General features: G+C 46.8%; 4 protein-coding genes across 4 annotated transcripts; 2 read left to right on the top strand and 2 right to left on the bottom strand.

The window, feature by feature from the left end:
• Positions 1-1,887: 1,887 nt before the first annotated feature.
• On the bottom strand, positions 1,888-2,824 carry TREMEDRAFT_59425 (uncharacterized protein; the record flags this gene model as incomplete). The annotated part of the gene is made up of 2 exons (XM_007001593.1): positions 1,888-2,205; positions 2,252-2,824. The coding sequence occupies 2 exons, from the start codon at positions 2,822-2,824 to the stop codon at positions 1,888-1,890; spliced, it is 891 nt and encodes a 296-aa protein (XP_007001655.1).
• A 677-nt stretch (positions 2,825-3,501) lies between these two features.
• On the top strand, positions 3,502-4,852 carry TREMEDRAFT_22292 (uncharacterized protein; the record flags this gene model as incomplete). The annotated part of the gene is made up of 6 exons (XM_007000397.1): positions 3,502-3,560; positions 3,607-3,777; positions 3,884-4,044; positions 4,087-4,292; positions 4,417-4,630; positions 4,755-4,852. Coding segments are annotated over 6 exons (909 nt in total), but the record flags the coding sequence as incomplete, so codon positions are not given.
• A 1,349-nt stretch (positions 4,853-6,201) lies between these two features.
• On the bottom strand, positions 6,202-7,328 carry TREMEDRAFT_59423 (uncharacterized protein; the record flags this gene model as incomplete). Its single annotated transcript, XM_007001592.1, has 6 exons — positions 6,202-6,260; positions 6,482-6,554; positions 6,604-6,671; positions 6,842-6,920; positions 7,035-7,139; positions 7,257-7,328. The coding sequence occupies 6 exons, from the start codon at positions 7,326-7,328 to the stop codon at positions 6,202-6,204; spliced, it is 456 nt and encodes a 151-aa protein (XP_007001654.1).
• A 449-nt stretch (positions 7,329-7,777) lies between these two features.
• Positions 7,778-13,564, top strand: TREMEDRAFT_24795 (uncharacterized protein; the record flags this gene model as incomplete). The annotated part of the gene is made up of 15 exons (XM_007000482.1): positions 7,778-7,873; positions 7,923-8,075; positions 8,119-8,324; positions 8,375-8,554; positions 8,600-9,719; positions 9,765-10,200; positions 10,339-10,436; positions 10,466-10,892; positions 11,070-11,401; positions 11,542-11,847; positions 12,005-12,251; positions 12,408-12,661; positions 12,708-12,912; positions 13,047-13,335; positions 13,426-13,564. 15 exons carry the CDS (start codon positions 7,778-7,780, stop codon positions 13,562-13,564), a joined length of 4,488 nt encoding a protein of 1,495 aa, XP_007000544.1.
• Positions 13,565-13,696: the final 132 nt, after the last annotated feature.

Here is a 13,696-nt window from a genome sequence, read left to right as displayed (position 1 = left end):
TCATATAGATTAAACTGATCTCAGCCCAATCTGCGAAGCCTATTCTCAAGGTGATTTCGTCAATGCTGATTCTTCTTTCCAAATTTGGGGCGAGTGAGTAATACCAAAGTTATCTCTTCGATTCCACCACGTCCTCATTAGTCTCAAATCTTGACAACCCCTTTTCCACATTGAAGCAAAGTACTATATACGAGCGGCCTAAAATAGTCCACTCACATGTCATAACTGAAATTTCGGAGTGTTAACACTGATATCAGTTCGACACTTGACAACCTCGCATCGATGACTACGGCACTAGCTTCCTTCACATGGCTTTTAGCAATCTATCACCTCGTCACTGCTTTCCTACATTTTTATCTCTTCTTCGCTTTGTCAATTCCATTCTCTCATTTAATAGATACAACCGATCCTATCCCCTCTTCCACTGATGAAAAACAAGGAGAAAAGTTTGATGATCCATTACCTGTTGATCCTATACAAGCGGAAGTGGACGTGAGGGCAAGATTCGAACGATTACCTTTTGAAGGTTATCTTTGGGTATGGTGGGCTTGGTTCGGTCATCGTAGAAGTCCTATAGGACATGTTTATTCTACTTTAGTAGGGATTCTATCATTGGCTTCTGTAAGTCTAAGCTTTCAATTTTTGATTACTTACGTTGACTTTGATATCAGTTGGGTTTCGCCGTGGAATTCAAGAAAGGTATCGTGTCAGCTACGTCGAATACAAATATCACTCTGGGGTAAGTATTTCATCATCGTTCTTGCAACTTTTGCTATGTGAAAATGAAGACATTTGATGTTGGATGAGAGGAGAGAGTTAAAAAGTTGACGGACAGACCCGGTGCTTATCTTCCTCTCATTACGCTTCTCTTCACACTTGATCCTTTGATATGTGCCATCCGATATTGGTCAACAGCAAGTTTATCAATACACAACTTTCTACATCCTCCCGAACCTGTACCTACCGCCTTATTCCCACCATGGGAGAAAATGCAACATGTTCGTACTTCATCAGCTTCCATGTTCTTACCACCCGAGACCGCCCCTCCTCTTCCTGTTCCTCTACCAGTGGTGGAAGAAGAACTCGATCCGGAAACAAAAAGATGGCTCGACGCTTATCCTTCTGATCCGGAATTGGTACCACTCATCGAAAGTCTACGAGAGGGTCAAGAGAATGATGATTTCATCCTTTCCGACGTTGGATTATTATATCTCCGTCCATCTGATCCTGACTCTGATGAACCGGCCTTGTTGGTACCTCCTGCTGGAGTGAGGACGGAATTGTTGGAAGACGTTCATCTGGCTCCGGACGAAGAAGGACAGAGCGCACATCATTTGGCAGATGAAATGTTGAAGATACTTTCGGAAACTTTCTGGTGGGTAGGGATGGAAGAGGATGTAAGGGCTTATATTGGGAAATGCGGTTATTGTGCGTTGAGAGAAGATAAAGAACAAGAGAAGGATTGGATGGAAGGAAGAAGTCCTCCGGCTTTGAAACCTGGTATGACTCCTGTGGAATTTACAGGAGTCGATTGGACTGCCAATGATACCGGTGTGGTGGCTGATAGATGGGGTGTTGGGGAGAGCGCTATGGCAGCTGATATGGCGGTGGCAATGCGTAAAGCGCAGGAAGACGGGTCATGAGGCATTGGAGCTCCAGTGATCAAACTCTATAGTACTTGCCGGGATCTGTAATGATGATAAGGTAGTGAGATGTCAGACTGAAATCCTGATTGACACAATCATGAGATTCATACTACCAAGTCTTGATTCATACAACAAAGTCTTGTGGTCACGTTATACCGAGCGCACATGAACCAAATCACTACATGTAGCTACGGTCTCAGCTCATACGAGGTAAACGTTACGAATTACTTACTCACATCTATTAAGCTTGTCGGTTCTGGCCCCATCTTTGACGTCTCACGACTTCCAATTCAGCCAATAATCTATTCGCCTCTTCATATCTTTTTCTAACCGCTTCTTCGCCCACTTCATCGACCTGCCCTCCACACCCATCCATTTCGTCATCATCGGTATATGTATCTGTTTCACTGGCAGGTACTCTGGTAGAAGGATATGGTGAGGAGGATAAAGAGACATGATTTCGGTATGGGGTAGTCAAATGATGGTGTGATTTTTGTGAACTCGACGTTTCAGGTTGATTGTTGGAGTTGCGGATAGGGACACCATTACGACTTCGGTGCTATTCATAAGTCATAAGAACTTCTCTACATGCCGAAATTACTAACCAAGTTATGCAATAGAGAATTCTGACTGGCATACTCTTCTCCCCACTCTTTCATCATATCTTCAATTTCTATCTCCATCCCTGACTCCGTATCGCTTGAGATGACTGTCTCGCTTGAAGGTCGAAAAGGCGACGAGGAGGGTGGTTGATGACGTATAGGCGATGATGATAATTCCGACATGTGTGTAAACTCGGGTTGAGAATGATACTTGATAGGTGAGGGATACCAATTGTCTGAAGATGGTCCGTGCTGAGGAGAAGGTTGTGAGGTGGTACCCAAAGGAGGATGAGATGGAAGGTGAGGAGAAGGAGCGTTGAGAAACTCCCATTGACGTGTACGACGTCTTTCAACACCTTGTAGTAGTTTGCGATGAGCAGTAGATGATTCGGGGGGATCTGGATAGGTAACGGGATAGCCAGTAGGGCAAGGTTGAAAGAGATGGGAGGTAAAATTGGTATCACGTCTTTGTTTCTTGAGAATATAGTTGAGAGGTGATTCTTGAAGATCTGGAAGGGGAGGAGAGGAAGAACGAGCCCTCTTCATGGGACGAGGAGGGACGAGAAGATCTGTCATGACCGGAGAAGTTTGAAGATGAGGAAGCGAAGGAGAGGCGATGAGGAAGGTAAGGAGACGAACTTCGGCCGTTCTCTCAACAAATAACAAGAAACTCAAGTCGAATCTTACCCTTTCATGTGACCTTGCGGGCTAGAGCGATGAGAGTGGGTTATGAGGGAAGAGATGACCGTTAATAAGGATGAAAGTATGTACGAGGAAAGTAGTGATGGGCTTCTCTTCTGTTACGTATGCGCCACCTAATCGATGGCACGGAATCAAATCTCATTGCCTTCCTTCGTCGTCAGGAAATTTCAATCTTGTCCATCACCAAATAATTCATTATGCCCGCTGGGGACAGAGGGACAATGGACAATGATTTCCAACAGGGGACAGATTTCATCAGCTTTGAACTCTCGCCACAAGCTGGACCTTCTCGTTTGCCCGACTCGCCTCCTTCTACCAGTCTCAAAGGCAAGCGTCGGGTTAACGAACTGGATGACGATGACGAGAAGCTTCTCTCTACCAAACGAGGGCGGAGAGAAGTCAAGAGTAAAGACGGGAAAGTCAATGGACAAGCAGAAACTTCAAAGAAAAAGACAAAAACCAAAGCCGAGAGGAAGGCAGAGAGAAAACAAGGGAAAGCTAAGAAAAGAAAAAATGATCAAGGAATCTCGTTACCTTCTGCTGGACTTGAGAGACAGATACCGTGGGCCACCAACATTGAATGGGATCAATGTTATGATCCTGCAGAAATGTCAGTTTTTCAGATGTGATGATAAAGATGTGTGACTGACATACAGGCTGAATAGAGAGATCACAGAATTTTATAGATACATGTCCCCAACAAGAGAAGAATACGAAGTACGATTGTTGATTATCGAGAGTATCACAAGAGCTGTAAAGTATAAATGGCCTGAAGCTACCGTGACGCCTTTTGGATCATGGCAAACTCAACTATACCTTCCTCAAGGGTTTGTCCTCCATACGTCTTCACAATGTTCTTCACCTCAGTCATTTGAAGGCTTGATATGGTTTCTTTCTTTGGCGATGAGATGAGATGACTGATGCTGATTCCAGTGACATAGACTTGGTAGTCACACATCCAACACTTACAGAACATAACAAGAAAAACCTTCTCAACGATCTCGCACGTACAATGCGCTACGCCATGATCACCGATAACGTTGTCGTCATTTCCAAAGCTAGAGTTCCTATCATCAAATTCGTCACTAAACATGGTCAGCTGCCCTCAAGATGGTGAAGCATGAGCTCATGAACAGGCAAGCTTAATGTGGATATCTCGCTTAATCAGGTCAACGGTATATCAGCCGGAAAGATCATAAACCAATACCTCGACGTGATTCCAGGGGCGAGACAACTCATCTTGGTCGTAAAGGCATTTTTGAGCCAGCGTTCGATGAATGAGGTGTATACAGGTGGATTGGGAAGTTATTCTGTTATTTGTCTGGTCATCAGTTTTCTTCAAGTGAGTTCGAACGTTTACTTCCTTCGTATCTCCCAACAAGTCATACACTAGCTTTTACTTTCTCACCTTTCTCAAAGCACCGATATTGTTTCTCAATCCTGAAAGTGAGCACGCTGACATGAAGATTCACCCCAAAATACGTCGGTCGGAACTTGATGCGGAGGAAAACCTAGGCACATTGCTCATCGAATTTTTCGAGCTGTACGGACGTAATTTCAATTATGAGACAGTGGGTATATCCATCCGTCGTGGAGGGTCATATTTCACCAAACGATCGAGAGGATGGTTCAAACATGAACGTCCTTTCCTTTTATGTATCGAAGATCCACAGGATCGAGGTAGGTCTTCATCTCAAATTATGATCACTCTTCCCGAGAATCATTCGTGCGCTTGACTGGTCCTGCCAGTCTCTCCACTCTCGGAACACGGAAGGTGTACCAAGTGAGTTATGCTGATATTCAGATAATGATATATCTGGAGGTTCCTACGACGTACGAAATGTGAAAGCCACTCTGGCAGGTGCCTATGAACTCCTACAGGCCAAATTGTTTGAAAGAGCCGAACAGATGGCTCGGAGGCTAGAACTCACCGATGGTGCCGAAGGACATAGCATATTGTCGGGCGTACTTGGGATCAGTAAAGAGGTCGGTTTAGCTTTCTCTTCTAACTACCCCCATCTCAAAAACGGCTGCCTTCGTTTCGTTCTCCTCTCCACCTCTCTTTTCCGCCGTCTTGTTTTCTGTAGATCTCGACGATCATACGACAGTCTGGTCCGTCGCGCATGGGTTCCAGAGGACACAGAGGAACTGATAGACTAGATCATCGAACATCGTCGTCGGATCTTCGACCTACACAAATCTGGCACAATTCAACGACTACTCAAAATACCCCCTGATGTCGATCCAGCCCTTCATCTAGGCTATCCCTCGCATCGTCCTGTTCATCAGTATATACCCCATTTATCTCATAGATCCACTCATCCGGACAATTCTCCGAAATCACGGACCCGAACGCGAAGAGGTAGTCCACCCATACAGGCCATCATGGTGGACGATGACGATTTGAGTTCGTTATCGGATGACAGTGATTTCCTCTCTGACATGGAGAGAAGTGCCGCCACAAATGTCACTAAGCACAATGCTGCCGGCCTTCAAAATTCGATGGAACCATTTACGAACGGAGTAAGAGAGATCGTTTCTGGTGGGATACTTTTGGACTCAGGTTCGGAAGAAGGGGAGCTTATCGAGATTCATCCTGAGATTGGGAATGGACGAGTCATGAGCGTATCGGATGATCTGGATCCGATCAATGATTTGAGAGATTTGGACGAGGAGGAGGAAGAGGAATCGAGATACGCTGTGAAAACATCCAAAGTCAATGACAAATTTGAAGAGCTTAGGAATAAAGGAGAGAATTCAATCTCGAGTGATGGATTATCATTTTCTCTCGATGATCAGGCGGAAGAGTTGATGAACACGATTCATGTGGTGGATGATGATGATGAGGATGATATCGTCGAGGATGGTCCGTCGCAGGAGGTGATAAAGGGTAAACGAGCGAGGTTGGAAGAAAGAAGAGCTTTTTGGGCTTCTAAAGCTCAAGCTCCTGGTGTGGAAGAAGATTTCATTTCATTCGATTGACCGGAGGAAGACTTCATTTGATACGATTGACCGAATCTCTTCAACTCATGTCAGTACTCCTACCTTTTCCACTGTCTTGATTGGTGCGCGATGCAGTCCATGTGGGTGGATTTAATAGGCGTAAGAGAAAATTCATATGTAGCATACGGATAGTCAATTGTGTATATTCTGTGCATGACATTGCATGTTCATATTTCTCTACTTTTGTACGAACTTGCACTACTCTCACTTGCATAAACTTGAGATGGAGGAACCATCGTGATATGTGTTCAGAAGTAAAGAGCATAAGCTGTTTTACCTCCCACATACGCTGAGACCAAGCCCAAGACTGGTTGTTAGGTCATTCATCTCCTCTAACTACCCCAAGCCAAGGTCTGTTCATTGACTACACAGGCTACAACGAACCGCTGGGAAGAAAAGGACAAACAATAAAGAGATATTGTATGACTGGGGAATGCAAATATGGAGTTGTCTTTGCCAAGAAAAGGGATGCAGTGGAAGCAAATTAAGCTTTGAGAACTGAGGCAAGAATGAAATGACAAGACTCACTAACATGCGCCACTACTCCCGCTTCTGAGATGATACCATTACGTCTCTTTGGAACTCCCGTAGAGTAACCCAACTGGGTATCATCAGTTACAAAAAGGAACGAAAGATGGGAGATGACGCACGGTATAAACAATCCTGGAGAGTACCCAGACGAACACTAAACTAGTAGTGAAAACGGGTTTGAATAGACCTAATTTAGTCAACATCGTTTTTGAACTGTGATATTCATTCAGCAAATTTGAGACATTCTTCCATGTGTCTCGTCTGAGTATTGAGTGAAAGACGGTGGTTTGTGGTTGTATACTTTTGGTGTGACATACGGAGGGGAAGGGGGAAGACGGAAGAGGGGCAAAGACTGACCGAGGAAAATCTGGACTGCCAAGACGAATGGAGCTTGTTCGAGGGTATTCTGATGACTTCGTTGAGCGCAGTTGAACACCTGATACATCAGCCTACTATTTCGTCTACCATTTCTCGTACGGGAAAGCATTGGTGCATTTCTACTCTAGGCACTGTTATTGTGAGGGGGGAGGATAGGAAAGAAAGAACATACCATCTTCTTGAAATCTTCTTTAGTCTCTGCCTCACTAGCGTACAACGTAGGGTACTGAACTCCTGCCTTGCCACGCTTGGTCATAACGTTTTGAGTTTGGTACAACTGCGAATCAACGTTCGTCTTTGCTGGGTTGATCCATGTTGTATTGAGGGTTGAGAGAGGAGGACGAAACAAAGAACGGATTTACATGTTATGAGCTGTAGTGGAGGAGAGACTTACGTTGAGGATCATCATTGAGAAAAGACCCAACCCGACGATGGGGAAGGAAGAGGAGATACCTGGAATGGACATGATTATTGAACGTTTCTGAATGACACAACGTGGGGTGAAGAGGTAAGTAAGTTATGCTACAAATCGAGAGACTAGGTTGGGAGGAAGGGGAGGAAGGGGAGGAGAGGAAGAAAAGGATAAAAAGGGTTAAATGGCTTTTGAAAGAGGTTACGCGTCGTCAAGGAGATTCATGGATGTTCGGATGGGATACCGATATTTACGGAGTATAACGGCTCTCACCTTAACTCGGCTTCGGCCATAGGCCATAGGCCATAGAAAAGCTGGAAAAACCAAATCAATTGATCTTGACCCTGCTCATTGTCAGTCTCATTCTTGGCAGTCACCCGTCAATTGTCAGGCTGATATCCGATCGACGGAGCCAATCGCAGGTTGACACAGTTGACGCAGTATATTCTATGCTTCTCCCTACCCCACCTTGCTCTGCCCGAGCAGTCAACCTATAGGGTGGAATGTCCCTAAAGCTCCAAGAGGCCATACCGGGTAGACCTAACGAGCTATCTTCACAATGTCTTGATGTTCTAGAGGTGGAGGGACATGGTTATGTCGTATGTCTTCCTACCTACCACGTTTCATCTCTCTCTCACTGATCGTCAGGTGTACCTTTCATCTAGCAATGTGGTGTTACTGGATGAACGACTGAATCTGAAAGAGACACTGGTATTCTGGGATGCCTTACCTCATAGGGCATCCTCGTCTACTTCTCAAACTCAGGTTCAAGGTGTTAAATGTGATCCTGCTGAATGTTTGGTCAGTGATGCGTTTTACATGCCAAGCTATGACTTATGAGTAGATACTTGCCTGGAGTGACACTCATGTGGTCATCTGGCAATATTCCAAAAGAAGATGGACGGTTCACTCCACTATTCTTTCATCGAATCCTATCACACGTTTGGACTTTCAGCATGGTACGCTCGTGCTTGGCACTTCAGCAGGAATGGAAGTATGGCGCATGGACCCTTCAGCTCAAGTCACCGTCTGGGATAGATTGTGGGAGAGGTCAGCTGATCGATTTTGGCTTGGGTTTGGTCATGTCAGCTGACACAAAGGGCTTATCCCGCACCAACCTCCATTCAACTTTCGCCTGTTCTTGGACACATTGCATGGATCGTCAAAGATCAAAAAGGAGTATATATCCTAGGAATGGACAGAGCTGGACAACCAATGGGTGTTCCTCAAGAGATGCGTCATCCAAGAGAAGTGGAATGTATCTCATGGCGAAAACCGAAGTCTGACAGGTGAGCAGCTAAGGTTGTTACAGGGCTAATGCTCAGTGGGGATGCTCATCTGTATACAATTACAACCAATTCTGTCTTGAGAATATACTCGCCTGTACTCGATGATCCCACTTGGTTCCAACTACTCTCTACCATCGGACCCGACGCTTTCACCCGTTCCTTGCATGTCACTTCCGCCAACTCAAGTGAAGCAAAAACCATCATACATCCTTTTGGCGTTATATGGCCTCTTGATGCCGATGTTCTGAGACAAAACCTCAAAGCAATGCAAGATACTTCAACGGCAGATCATGGATCTGACAATCAAGTGTCTAAAATGATCCATGCTCTGCGTAATGAAGAGAGTGACGTCGTTGCTTGGCTCTCACCCCAAGGCGAGCTCGTTTTACGGTCAATCATCAATATGGATCGCAAACCTCCCACACTACTACGATCACTCCCTCTGTCAAACATACGGCTCTCCCCCTCGTCATTGCCTTTCCTTACTTCACCAGTCGCCCGTCTTCTACACACTCCAAATACGGGTCTTACTGTCGTCTCCTTGTCTTCCGGTCGGATCACAGCCCATCGATTCTCCCTCACCAAAGTTCTTGCCAAAGATCCTTCAGGTATACAGCTCCTGGTTGGTTCATCAGATTCACAAGTAGAGCTCAGTCAGCGTGTAAGGCAATTTGTGCGTACCCCCAACGGACGTGGACTGTTGGTGGTCGGCGAGGAAGGCGAGATAGGGGCGTGGTACAAACGACGAAATGGCGAAACACTCACAGGCCAGAATTCAGCCGCTTTACAGGGGCGCGGACTGTTCAAAATCGACCCTCGTCCACATCGGATAGCCATATTTGCCAAAGGGAGAGGAATCGTCACTTTCTTTCGCGATAAAGCAGGAGGTCATGTGGCTCTCCAGCACCTCGACGACGGACAATTATCCCCGACAGAACCCGTGCTGCTCCCGGATTTCTCTCTGGCCGAAGATGACGACATCAAAATGCTATTAGCGGTATCTGATGTGGATGATGGCTATGAATCACGACGACGTAAAACTCAAAGGGCTATTGTCGTCGCTTGTTCTGCTTCGGGACGAGCTTGGGTCTGGCGTGTTATCTCTCCTCGCGATCCTACATCTGCATCAGAGCTGGCTTTTTCGGACTCCACATCGGTCCCACCTACACCCACATCCAGATTTCTCGAAAACCGAGAGCAGAAAGTGACCAGCGCAAAACCAGAAGTGCACTTGATCTCGACATATTCTCTGCCAATCGAGTCGTCAGCAATTCATCCTCACGATAAGCCGGCCTTGGTCCTCCCTGTCGACCCCATGGGCTGGCACCAGAATATCGTGGACTGGACCATGGACACGCCGCTGCAAGATATGGTACTTACCGTGACAGTAGATGGGTGTTTGGAGTTTTGGAGACCGCACATGGGTCAACACCATCAACTCAGCACCAACGCCCGGCCCACCCGGATCAATGGGACGAGGTTCGTGGGGAAGGGTGAAAGTCCGATCATGGATGGCCGTCTTGTCAATGGGATGAGGAATGTTGAGCATGGAGCTTGGGAAAGAAGTGGGATCGTACGTACGGGGAAGAATGGGGTGTTGATGGCTCGATGTAGTTCGAGGAAGAAGACTGTCCTGGGTACGTCATACGACCTCGATTGTATCCTCAGAATCGTCAGGCCAAGCCTATTAGTCGTTATATAACTGTCCCATCTCTGCACTCGCTCCTCACCGATGTCGTGCAGCCCCAACTTGCTGGGGTGGAACTGACTACCAGTTTGCCAAACACCTAGCGGAAAACAAGAGATGACCATCTGGGATTCCAACGTCTCCGAGTTCTCTACCGGTCTCGAGTCATCGGTGGAATACGAGTACGTCAGCTCTAACCTGACGTCGCCAGCAAGCTGATCATCAGTGAACCTATTCAAGATCTCGATTGGACAACCACCTCTGATCTCCAATCCGTCTTAGCTGTGGGCTACAAACATCGGGTCGTTCTCATTTGTGAACAACGCTTGTCATATGTCGACCCTACCCCCGGCTGGGCACCATTCCTCACGATCGATATGCTACAATACGACCCACGACCTATATGCGATTCCATCTGGCTTGCTGGAGGCTCGTTGGCCATTGGAGCAGGTAACCATATTTATCTCTTTAGTAGATTTCTCGATAGAGGTTCACCGGAACCCAGTCCAGCACCGTCGATCAAGAGTAGCGGGACCGTTGTGGGACCGGAAGAACCGGAAGATATCTTCCAGTTGATCGCTCATCAGAATGGACCGTTGTGGGATTGTCATCCGACCGTATTGGGGCAATGTCTCTTGTGGAGTGAGTGATACACATTTTCCCCGTATCCCATCATACTATCCATACGCGCACTCCATCATATCAATCTGAACGCCAGTCTGAAGAAGACAAGCTCGACACCCAATGTCTGCCATTCACGTATCGATGCGAATCACCCGAAAAGGCTGAAACTTGGGCGAGATCAGCTGACGTAGGCAGACAAGATAGATCTCGTCAAAACAATCCTCATCACTCTCGCTACAAGCCTTCGAGAAGCTCAAGAAGCAGGTAGAAGACGTCTTCGAATGAAACGTCTCGATCCTTCAGAATTCTATGCTGTGCAACGGGGGAAGACACAGGTCAAAGCAGCGACAGATAGTCGATACGATGGCCTCTTCTCCACCCAGATCGACCTTGAGACGAATGAGGATGATCCTTTCACCTCTGCTCTCGTTCGGAACCTCATTGAGCGGTTGGACGGGCCGGTGCGATTACCCCTGGATGATTTTGAGAAATCGATGTTGGCTACGGTCGCTCAGGGTACTCTGGAGGTCAGTCAAAATTATCCGCCCTTGCCCTTTTCCACTTTAAGTCACCTACACTCTCACCCGATATGTTTCAATCATACTTGACTGACATGCTCGTCAAAAGTCGTTTGACAATGGTTTGTCGGATTTGCTAATCATGTCAGGTTGAAGAACTCCGACGTTCCTTGGACCATTGCGGTCTTCGTTATCTTTTATCCCTCCGGTTCTTCGTCAACTACAATCGCCGTGCCTCTACTAGCGGAGCCAATACCCCGCTCTCTTCTGGAATGTCTGGTCAGCTTCGACCACAACAACGGTTGTCGTTCCGAAATATCGTATGGGCTATGCATAGCGAATCACAGGAGCTGCTCTTGAACGCCGCTACGAATACCTGTATGAACGGAAAGATGTTATGGGGTGAAGCAAAGAATTTAGGGGTTTTTCTGTGGTTGCGGTCTGCCGAGGTTGTCGTACGTGATACTTTTACCCCATGACTCCACATTTTCCCCCCGTCTCTCGCTCCGACATAATGTCACAACCTCTGGAACTCTACCTTATACAGGTCCAGATAGGGTCTCTTGGTTTGGTGTGATCAAAACGCATCCGCTCGTCCCTGCTGACAAAAAGCGCAACCAGATGGAACTCGTAGCGCGAAACCGATTCATGTTAGATGAAGATCGAGACCCTACCAGCTGCTCCCTCATTTTCTTCGCATTGGGAAAGAAAAAAGTGGTGCATGGTCTATGGAGGCAGGCTCCGGGACATAAAGAACAAACTGCGATGTTGAAGTTTCTGGCGAATGATTTTGATACGGAGAGGTGGAAGACGGCGGCTGTGAAGAATGCTTATGCGTTATTAAGCAAGCAGAGGTATGGTGAGTACCCGCTTGACCATCGAATTCCATACCCATCGACCTAAATAGACAATAGTCTCATTCTGGGGGATTTAAGGTGTGGATCTTTCGAAATTCAGGTGTCTTGGTAGTGAAGAACAGTGCTCTGAGTAGAAGAACACCCCGCTCACTCAACAGAGTACGCAGCGGCATTCTTCATGCTCGCTGGCAAGCCCCAAGACGCTATCAACATTTGTCTTCGACAATTAGCCGACTGGCAGCTTGCTTTCGCCCTTGCTCGTGTAGTCGAAGGTAGTACCGACGGTCCGCTCGTTCGATCCGTATTGTCTGACACCGTCGTCCCGCTGGCATTTGCCGGAGGCCATAGATGGCTAGCCACATGGGCATTCTGGCTTCTTGGAAGAAGAGATCTGGCCGTGCGGGTTTTGCTCGTAAGTTCTGACTCACTGATGGAAGCCAATCCGCTGATCTCATCAGTCTCCTATGGACGACGTGGCTTATGACTGGTCGCCAGAGAACGAATTGAGCGTAGGGAACCCAGAGAACGACGATCCGTCATTATTACTTCTCTTCCAACATTTAAAGTCGAAATCGCTGCAGACTGCTAAAGGAACGAATGAGATTCCGGAGAAAGTTGAATTTGATTTTGTTCTTCATAACGCCAGGGTATTCTTCCGCATGGGTGAGTGATCCCTTCCAACCTATCAGTTTCCAATCCTACAGATCTTACGACAACCTGGCGGTACCACACCACATGGGTAGTTCGTTAGAAAGAGATAGTCAGTCGAAATGACGCAGCTTGATACTCATACACAGGATGTCACGCCCTAGCTCTGGACTTACTCCGATCATGGAACTTTGACCGACCTTTTTTCCCTCACAAACCTATTCGATCCCGTCGACCTTCGTCCATGGGCACTCCCGCCAGTCCCTCGAGATCTTTATCCACCCCACATTCTGCTCGTCGACCAAGCTTCTTGCTCAGCTCTCATGGGAGACACGAAAGTATGTTCATGGATCTGGACGTGTTGGCCGAGGCGGATCCTTCTGAACCTGTCACTAGAGTTCCTTCACCCACCCCGATCTTTCAAAACACTGCAGATCCGTTCCGTCCAAATGGCGTCGAGTCAACTCCCGACCGGTCCATCCACATTCTGGACGAAAAGACGGACACGAGTCTTATATCCCCCATCAGAGAAACTCCGGATTTGATAGAGATCCGGGAAGAATTGGAGAAAGAGATGAAACCTAGGAAAATGGGAAACTTGATGAAAGAACTGAAACAGGATGTGAGACAAGGTGCTGCAGAATTCGATATGGATTCTTTCTTTTGATCTCTGTTGATTTGCATGTCATACATTGTAGCATGATAGCATGATAGCATATATTGCATGAAGAATCGTTGCACTTTCGAATAGTGAGTGTCCCATATAGTTATCCCGTGCCCGACCCCGAGTGAACAAGGA

This window comes from Tremella mesenterica (assembly GCF_000271645.1).
Source record: "Tremella mesenterica DSM 1558 unplaced genomic scaffold TREMEscaffold_1, whole genome shotgun sequence".
NCBI lineage: Eukaryota > Fungi > Basidiomycota > Tremellomycetes > Tremellales > Tremellaceae > Tremella > Tremella mesenterica.
Note: the sequence above shows the minus strand (reverse complement) of the source record. Positions and strands in the feature narration are given on the sequence as shown.